At 45.1% G+C, this 9,908-nt stretch overlaps 1 protein-coding gene across 1 annotated transcript; it reads left to right on the forward strand.

Moving 5' to 3' along the window:
* Positions 1-8,294: 8,294 nt before the first annotated feature.
* On the forward strand, positions 8,295-9,323 carry LOC137911704 (diamine acetyltransferase 1-like). Its single transcript, XM_068756084.1, has 6 exons — positions 8,295-8,357; positions 8,509-8,554; positions 8,640-8,723; positions 8,835-8,939; positions 9,020-9,060; positions 9,132-9,323. Exons 1-6 carry the CDS (start codon positions 8,295-8,297, stop codon positions 9,321-9,323), a joined length of 531 nt encoding a protein of 176 aa, XP_068612185.1.
* The last annotated feature ends 585 nt before the right edge of the window (positions 9,324-9,908 follow it).

Genomic DNA, 9,908 nt, shown 5'->3' on the forward strand with positions numbered 1-9,908 from the left:
TATTCTTCCACCCTCTCTTTTCCTCTCAAGCATTCTTTCTACATCCTCGCTCCGTCCTCAGCATTGAGAGTTGCGGACAGAACCGCCGGCCGTCCCAAGGTGGTTGCCATTGTTTGTCCCCCCCCCCCCCCTGCAGGAAACAGCTTTGCATTCTCCTCCTAAATATTTCTCCTGCACACAATGGCATACCTTTGAGTACACCAGCTCACACAAGGGGATGCACAGTTACACACATGTGCTTTACGCCGGGACTACTTTCGCTAAGAAGCACACACAAACCTACAGCTACCTCATTTGGCATGAATCAAGGGATGCTCTACGTCACTGGCCACGGAGCCGAGCACCAAAATCAAACGCAACTTTATTGAGACTAATTTAAATGACTTTCAGTTGTCACGTCCAACCAGTTCGCCCAGTGGCAGCGAGGAGGCTTTTGAAAGTAGACTCCAGTATCCATAAGCGCTTTTTTTTTTCTGTAGACAAGCCAAAAATGCCCGATACTTCATTTTAAATATGTGCAAAAATAAATGAGTTACGCACCGCACAAGCTGCGCCTTAAAAAAAACGTTCGTGTGCCTGATGAGAAATGGCAAACCATTTTTAAATGTTATATTCGAGTTATTTCCTTTTCTTTTTAACGCCGAATTAACCTTCAGTAATTCTTCATGACAATAAAATCTTAAAATTAAACTCACAAACTTGTGTTTTCTTCTAATTAACGAGAAAACTATAAATTAGCAGATTTTCAAGCGGGGTTCAGTGAACCCCGGAACCTCCGTCACTCCGCGACCAAAAGCAGCTGCCACAAATTAAACGGTCCTATTTTTTTTTTGTCTTAATCCCTTATCCTTGATTTAAGACACGATTGAATATTTCATAATCAAAACCATTAAAATGAATCAATAATCCCAAACTTACCTGGCCACAGTTTCATGCAAACGACGTCCTCGCGCGCCTCAGGTGAACCGCAGCCGTTTCTGACCACACCGGGGGGCAAGGGGCTTCTCTCCCGCACGTAAAAAAAAAAAAAAATCCGATAATCGATCAACATCGACAGAGCGTTTAAGTAGTATTTAGTTTCTGCGGGGTTCCTCGTTCATAAAACGGGACGCGGTGCGTTCACGCAGCCTCCGGTCTCGATCATCCTCCGCTCGCTCGTTCAGGGTTCGACTGAGTCGAGCGCGCTCGTGGGAAGAGTTTTAAAAAAGAGCTAGGCGCGAGCTCGTCACTCGCGTGCACGAGCAGCGGCGTGACAAAGAAAAACAGGGAACAGGCTGAAGTGCAGGAGATGATTTATTAAAGACCGAGGCGTAAAACCAAGGTGGATAACAATTAACCAACATTTAGCGTGTTACTGGAACTGCTGTTTAAAAGAGATTTATTATGTAAATATTTGCAAACACACGTCAGTCAGTAAAAAGTTTCCTTTTATTTGCTTTCAGACAAATTTATATTCCCTACTTCGGTGTGAAAATATATTTCGGTTTCAAATTTATGGCAAATTGATTGCAAATTTATGACCCTTACGGCAGTACCGCGTCCACCAGGGGGCAGTGAAGAGCCGAACACTTCTACAAATCGTCAAATCAAACCGTTGCCGATGAAGAGCGGAGGGCTGTGATGCGCACGCTTGAGGCCATTAAATACGATGCGACACATTAACGGAGAGTTTTTAATCAAAAGAAACAGTCTTCACTGTGTTTGTAGACGTTTAGCGTGCACTGTGCTTTCGTGGCTGCACTGCCCCCATGTGGTTTGGAGTGTTACGGACCACGATTGAGAGTTCAACCCCCCTCAGGACAGAGCCTTTATGTCGCCACGCTGCACCTTCACAAACTAAACGTTTTATATCACAACTCAATGCCGCAGAATCCTACGAAACGCCGCCACCTTTCTTTAGCTTCACGTTGCATCACAGCCCCGTCTCAAACGGTGCAATTTGAACAGTGGCAGGGGGACGGGGGGACTCTAAACGATTCCATGTGTGCATGCGTCTGAGCTCCTGTAAGCGTGGGGCTGGGTGTGCCTGACGTGGGGGAACAGTAGGGCCTCTGTTTCTTCTGGGTTTGGCCCAATAGCAGTTCGGTTCTTAACGTCACACTCCCTTCAGTGCCTTCCAGGACACACTGGAACTATTCTTGGGGCACCAGTGACATAATGGAGGCACCCACCCTCTCTACGTATGTCTCAGAACGGGCAGCGCAAGCAAAGTTAGCATCCAAACTGTCGCGTAAGCAGGAGTGCAGCTGCAGTTCTCGTTAGCGCATGCTGCGTCTGTGGCGACCTCCATTTGGCTCAAATTGGATTTGAAAGCAGGATTTTTGTGTTTATATGGAAACTTAAATTTGATTTGTATCATATTTAAGCACAAAAACAAAACAAAAAATTAACAACTGGATTCAGCCTGATAATGTGACCTTAGACTTGTACCTTGAATTCCTACACGACCACTGCAGGCTCCCATTGGACGTTGTGTTCAGTGCTAATTAGCAAAGTTAGCATGCTAACACATAAAAAACTAAGACGATGAACCAGAGTCACATTACTCCTGCGATTGTGCTAACGGTACGCCGTCAATGCGTAGAAATGTCACACTGAATTTGGTCTGCTGTTGTTAGCATTTAGCTCGCAGTGCTAATGGGTTGCAGCCTCACGCAGCTGCTAGCATGTTTATACAGACTCTTGGTCTCGTTAATGAACTGAAGCAAACATATTTAAACTCCTCTCACCGAGAGCAAAGTCTTTTTTATAGACTTGACAGCATGCTCGGCATTGTTATCGGTGGGTGTGCCACCATTAGAGGCGCGCCCGGCTGTTTAGAAACTAATTGGCAGCCATTGATACCACTTGTTTGATCATTAGCAAACCCAATGATTTAACAAGAGGCAGGGCGGTTCAAGCCATTGTGGAGAAACAGTCGAGAACCCCCCCCCCCCCCCCCCATCTGTTGCAAAAGGTTAAAGACTTTCTACAAACAAATCATTTTAGAAGTTAAACTGGGAGCAGGGCTGAAACACAAAGTGTTAGGAAGTGGACCGGCATGAAACGAACCGGCTGTTTCACGGCGGAGACGGATTACTGTACGTTCTGTTCCTCTTTCTGGAGGTGTAAATCAATGTTAAATGACTTTTACTGATACCGTTGGGAGTTTTATTGAAACAAAGAGTACATTTAGAAACTGGCCCCCGCTGGCACCAAACGGTGAAAGGAACATCGTGACCCTTCACCCACCAGGATTTCATTACATGTATTTCAAAAACTTTGAGAAGGATTTGAGAGAAATATTCTGGCATTAATGACGCAAGGGAATAAAAAAGCTTGTTGGTGTTCTTGAGAAATGTTAAATGAAGATAATGAGAACAATTCTATTTGCACGTTCTCCCCTCTTTGACCATTTAAAGGGACAGAAAGAAGCCGAGCGTCCTGTGAAGAAGACTCGAATCAGTCTTCTCTGGTCCCTGGTGACTCGTTTCTGAGGAAGAGTAACAGGTTTCAGAGAGGAAACGATTCTTCAGCGGTGATTCACCGTCACCCCTTTTCCTATTATTGCATTCAAATGACTGAATTCATCGGAGAAAACAAGAACCGGATGAAGAAGCTATTTTATTGAGAACTTTAAGGAACTCATTCGTTCACATACATTTCTCGAGTCTTTTTTTTTTTTTTTTTTTAAATGCTGATCCCAACAGATTGTTGGTTGCTGCCCAAACTCCTCGGCGTAAAGCTTTCAGGGAGCGGTTGATTTCCTCAGGATGTTGCTACAATCGCTCGTAGCGCTTCTGTGTTTTTTGGACTTTAGATGGCTGCGTGCATTTCACAGGCTGCGGAAATACAGGAATGTGCAGGGGCCGGTGCGCAAAAACCCTTTGTTCTTCCTTTTGCCGTTTGCAAGCTGTAAACACGAGGCGGCGTTGAGCCGGTAAACACGGGACAAACGGAGGCGATTAAACATGTCTGCGTTTGTTTTTGGAGCCGTGCAAACAGGCTATCATCACACACACACACTTGCCCTCTCAATCAAAGCGCTTTTCATTTCAGTTTTTCAGCCAGAGAGCCGCATCTGTCCACCAGACTGACATATCTCAATGCTGGACGGATCGAAATTTGCAGACATTCCCAATTTCCATGAAACTTGGAAGGGGACGTAAAATAAGCACGGTTCTGCAGATGTGCACAGTATCCCCTGAGTATTATTGCGCTTTAAAACAATTCAGAAGGTGTGCATGTTTGCAGTGACAACAGGTTGATGCATAAATTGGTGTTGCCTGTAAACAGCTTTTACCCATAGACGCTTTGGGAAAAAAATCCTTTTACCTTTAACCTGCAAAAAAAAATAAAAAAAAAATAAAAAAAAAGGGAAGCTGAGGGTCACCGAGGTGTCATCAGCGGCAGAGAAATACGAGGTCTGTAAATAACCCTAACCCCAATCCGTCCCAGATTAATAGCACAGACGGGACATTTGCCAGCATGTTCCAGAAAGTGAATCTGGAGTTTGAACCCTGACACAAAGTTGCTCCCGAAAAAGAAACGTTTGTGTTTTTCTTCCCGGGCAACTAGTCAGCCATTGATGTTTTTGCCGTAAATGTATTGTTTGCCTTTCTACTAAATGTCCCCCCACTCAGCTGGAGTCCCACGGCAGAATCACATGACTCAGACGACCGGTTACAGGCTGCACAACAAAAAAACAGACATGAAGCAACATCTGCCAGCCTGCTTCTACTCACGCGCCGCCACAGATGTCCAAATAAGGCGCGTTAACCCGCCCGTGTGAAAGGAGACGGGTGACACCACGTCTGTTTTCTCTTCTCCAGTTGTCTTTGCATGAGGGTCGCGTCAGTCTACCGATGAGATAATTTCCTTTTCCTTTTTTTTTTTTTTTTTTTTTTGTCAGACTGAGGTGGCTGGACAGGAATTAGGGTTCGTCTGGGGGAATTCCTTATCTCACGAGGCCTATTTCCTATTTTTATCTTCTTGAAACGGTCCATAATTACTATTAGAATACCAAAACCAACCAACTATATTATGTAACATCCTAAAGAAACAAAAAATTAGATTAATGGTTTTGCATGCGACTGAGCAGAATAGAGTGTTGCATAATTTTCAACACGTGATTTGTTGTGATTTATATTCTGGATTTTATAACTTTTATTTTGAAAGTGATGCAATGTTCAAAATGAGAGTTTATTGAAGTTGGAATCCAGTCCTGTCCCCCCCCAAACTATATTTCGCTTTTCATTGAAACTGATAAATGTCAGCATTAATTTGCTTGTTGTGGAAATACTCTACAGATGCCCAGGGACCAATCAGAGTCTAGACTAAGCAGGAAGAGGCGGTGACTTCCTGTCCAGGCCTGATCTTACCCAGCATGTTTCAGGATTCATTCTTAACAGCAGTGCACAGAAAATAAACTTTCTGAAGCAAACATCCAGAACAAAAAATAAATCATATTTAAACTAAATTTAGTCTAAAAATGTCATATATATAATACAGAAGCTGTTTAAGAGTCACCATAATTCTACTTTAGTGTGATTAACGTCACACCATAATACAGTTTGTAGTTAAACGTAAAACAAGAGAAAAAGATGAAGGGACATTCCACATTCCTCTTTTCAGGATAGTGCTTCCCTCCCTTTTCCCCTCATAATTATGACTCTTCATATGTTCTCTTATGAGGAGTCATAATTCAACTTTTTTCTTCTAAAAATTAGAACCATCGCGTCAGTAACGCATCATGAGGTGACTTTCCAATCTTTCACCAGTAAATACTCTCATTGGTGCATCAGTGATGCGTATCCTAGCAACCATTCCCATAGGCACCATCGTGTTCCGTGTGTCTGCAGCATGTCTGCAGCCCAGCGGGGGGGACGGGGACGGTTTCTTACTCACAATCCACTGACTAACGTTGCGCGCCGCTTCCAGGCGAGCTCACGCAGGCTCCTCGAGTGCGTCCGCGAAACTCGTCAGGGCGTCTTTCGCTCGCGTCATCGGCAGCAGAGGCTGACGAGAATAGTTCCAACGCTCTGGTTTCTCTGCTTGCGTCTGAAAGGTGGCATTAGTCAGCCTTACAGAGCCACGCCACCTTCCCGGAGCTATTAATAGCTGCACAGGCAGCGTTGTGTGTGTGTGTGTTGTTTTCTCAGGAGAAAGCTGGCTAAAATCCCCCCTTTCCCCCGCTCATTTCCTCCCCACCCTCCAAACTGAAGAATGAAATGTGCTGTGTGCGGATTGCTCATAAAAAGTATTTTTAAGCAACCGGAGCAACTGCAGAGTCTAATTATCCTGAGACCTGTCTGAAAGATCAGCACATAAATAAGCAACTTGGGCAGAGACGCACGTTGAAAAGCTGGACAACTTCGCCAAACCGACAGCGGCGGCCTCTGAAAAGGAATCACGAACCACGAATTCATCCGGCAACGGCCCCGTTGTTTTCTACCTCAAGATAAAAAGGTGGTGAGGGGGAAATGCTAATCCTGAAGGTTTGTGTTTCGTGTAAGCACAAACCGTTTGATACTATCACAACATCACCAGCCGGAAAAACCCGAGTCCCACATCGTCTCCGCCGCCTATTCAACTTGAACGGCCAAAACCCAACACACATGTTAGTCTCTCTCTCTCTCTCTCTCAGGAGAACAGGAGTAACAAACACAGAGGGAGAAACGATAGTCTGGCAAGATCCAGATAGAAGAGCAGAGCATATATCGAGGGGGGGGGGTGATGATGAGGGATGAGGATCAGGTGTGTCTCATTTGGGTCTGCCTGCACAGTTATCTGGACAGGATTCCTCCCTCTATAGCTGTACTTTTTCTTTAAATGTGGAGGTGTAAATGGGGGGGTTCTTTGACAAGTTTTTTTTTTTACGTAGATATACGTCATTCCAAATTTGTAAAGCGTTCATGAATCTCAAGTTTTCCGTTCCTCAGATTTAGCTCTAAACTCGCTGGGGGTTTTTTTTTTTCTGAAATAAAGGCTCTCATGTGAGGTCATTTTTATTTTCTGCTGCTGAATTGCAGTTTGATAACATATCCGCACCGTGCGTCATGAAGGGAAGTTTTTTTTTTTTTTTTTTACTAAACATAACCTTCTTAACACCGACTGCTGGGATGAAGCAGCCCTCCGCCCACGCACACGTCCGCCCACACAGAGACGCAGAGACTTCAGTAACAATAATCTTCAAGTGTTCTGACGAAATTTCAAACGACTCATCTTATAACTATTTGCATACTTCCCCCCTCTGGGTTTTCCGGTCGTCTTTCACGTGTCCAAAAACTTTGCAGCCCTGGCATGAACTGGTGACCTGTCCAGGGCTTGTTGTCTGTGTCGATAGTTGGCTCAATGGCGCCCTCTGGTGGCGGCGAGTAACCGGATAATTGGTTAGAGTTGGTAGATGTCAGCGAATCAGAGGCAAGAGCCAAGGCGGGTCCATGACGTCGCCATAGTATTATTTATAGCCTGAAAGAAAACATCTGACTTTGCAGCTTTTTTTTTTTATTGATAACGCAACAACTCAGGAAATAAACTACAGTATTATCTGTTCCTTCTGGTTCTCTGGCTAATCGAGCACATTTTAAACTCTTAGATCATTCTGCTCCGGTAGGAATTGTCTTTAAGATAAAAATCGACAACGTGCTGCTTTGACATTCTGTCGACAAACGGGTTTTTTATGATGTATTGCAGGTATAAATAATTATCTTCAGTCAGGGCGGTTTCCTTGTTTAAACCTTGACTTAAAAAAAAAAAAAAAGTCCAATCTGGATGCTTCATAAAGACGTCATTACAGGCTCGTTACTGACAAATATTAACCCTTTGTCTTCTGCTCCGCATTTGGCAAAGTTCACAACATAAGTTGTCAGTTTAAAGGTTATGTCTGATATATGCTGATCTGCTCAAGGTTGGAGTCTTCGTATCTCCGTTATTTACGCGTGTTCACGTTCTTATCTGCTAATAAAACCAGGTGGTAGAGGGGGGGGGGGGCTGTTTCTCTGAGAATCAAGGACGCAGGTCAAGTAAATGTTGTTGGTGTCGGTTCTCTCTTTTTGCAGTGTCACGATCCTGAGGCTGGATGAAAGCAAATGTAGATAGCAAGAAGGTAGGAGCAGAGGGGTGGAGTTTATCTCTGAGCGTTTGCATTGGAAACCGTCAAACGGAACTCGTCCGTCTTGTCTGTCTCCTCTACGGAAAGCAGGTAACCCCCCCATAGGCAAAAACCACGTTAGTCAAACGGCGCTCGCTGTCTCTCCGCTCATCTTTCGTTCACCGCCCATCAAGGATTCAACCCCCGGAGAAGCTCCAACGCGATGGCGTTCTCTATCCGTCCAGCCACCCGGGAGGACTGCAGGGACCTGGTCCGGATGGTCCGGGTGTGTAGGAGCGCCGCTGTCCTAGAGCCGCATAGACATCTGGCACCTGATGTTGCTGCTGCCTGACCTCATTTTAAAACCTTCACCTTCATTGATGAGGCTGAAACATCGTCAACCGATGGAATGTGTGCTTTTTTTTAATGTCCAACAGGAGCTGGCGGAACATTTTAAGTTCACCGACTGTGCGACACAAGCAGGTTAGAGTCACCTTAAATGGTCGCATTTCGCACTTTTCACCGTTTTTCCATCTTCGCGAACCGTTCTGGGACAATCTGTGTCCAGACTTGGAGCAGAACGGCTTCACGGAGGAGCCTTTCTTCAGCGCCTTCATCGCCGAGGTGCCAGAGGAGCGTAAGAGCAGCGCCGGTGAGTGGATCTCGCCATCTCATGCGAGGGGTAGTGTAATCCATTACTGTGATGACGGCCCTCGGAAGCGACGCTCAATGAGGATATTCATTCCCACATTTTGCCTTCCAGGATACACGAAGGTCGGCATGGCGGTTTACTTCCTGTCCTACTCGTTACTGACGAACAGACGAGTCATTTATATGCAGCTCCTGTTTGTGATGCCTGAATTCAGAGGTACGGCCCGAAAGTCGACCTGCGGCACGGCGGTTTGACTCGGCGTGGAAAAAGTTTCACGCTTGGCGTCTGTCTTTCAGGGACGGGTGTCGGCAAAGCGCTTTTAAAGAAGGTCGCACAGGTGAGAAGCGCGAACAAAGCCACTTACCTTTAAACCTCTCATAAAGGTTTGTCTGTCTGTCCGTCCTGCAGGAGGGCGTGGCCGCCGGCTGCAGGACGCTCAAGTTCTTCATGCGTCATTGGGACAAGCCCCTTTTGGATTTTTACGTCAGCCAGGGCTGTCACGATCTCACGTCTGAGCTGGGGGTCCACGTGATGTCCTGCGACGGAGACGCACTGCAGCGCCTGGGCGCCGCTCCTGAACCGCCACCGGCCGGAAAATGAATGAAACGGATTAATTAACCATGAAATGAATCTGCTTCATGCGTGATCAGACTTTTGTCAGGAAGACACAGCATAAATCGATAAAAAAAAAATTATATTCATGATTATCCAGCGTGATCGTATTTCAGACCAGACGTGAACGAGGTTTTAATATTATTGATCCTCCCTCTAGAATTGAGGAAAAATAAAGAAAGCCACGTCGTCTGTGACTTTACAGAAAGAAAAATCCATTTAAGGATCATTTCCATCCAGTTAATGAAAGCCGGGTGTGTTGTGGGTTGTATTTAGTCTCGCTGTAAACACGGACAAACCGCTGATCCGCCTTTGTAGCTTTTTTGCAAATTGCATTTCTTTTCATATTTTGTTTGCTGAATATTTGACTTAAGAATGTGCGGTAATTTTGTTTTCCATCTTTGGGGAGTTTATTTGTGAAATATTCACGTCTCCGCCCTTCGACATGTACGATCCAGACGTCACCGGCGGGGACGAATACATTGCGTTTGATTTTGTTAATGGAGAGAGCACACAATATATTTTTAATCTCCCTTGTCTGCAACCACCATAATCTTTATTCTTAAAATTAAA

This window comes from Brachionichthys hirsutus, chromosome 23 (genome assembly GCF_040956055.1).
Source record: "Brachionichthys hirsutus isolate HB-005 chromosome 23, CSIRO-AGI_Bhir_v1, whole genome shotgun sequence".
Classification (NCBI taxonomy): Eukaryota; Metazoa; Chordata; class Actinopteri; order Lophiiformes; family Brachionichthyidae; genus Brachionichthys; species Brachionichthys hirsutus.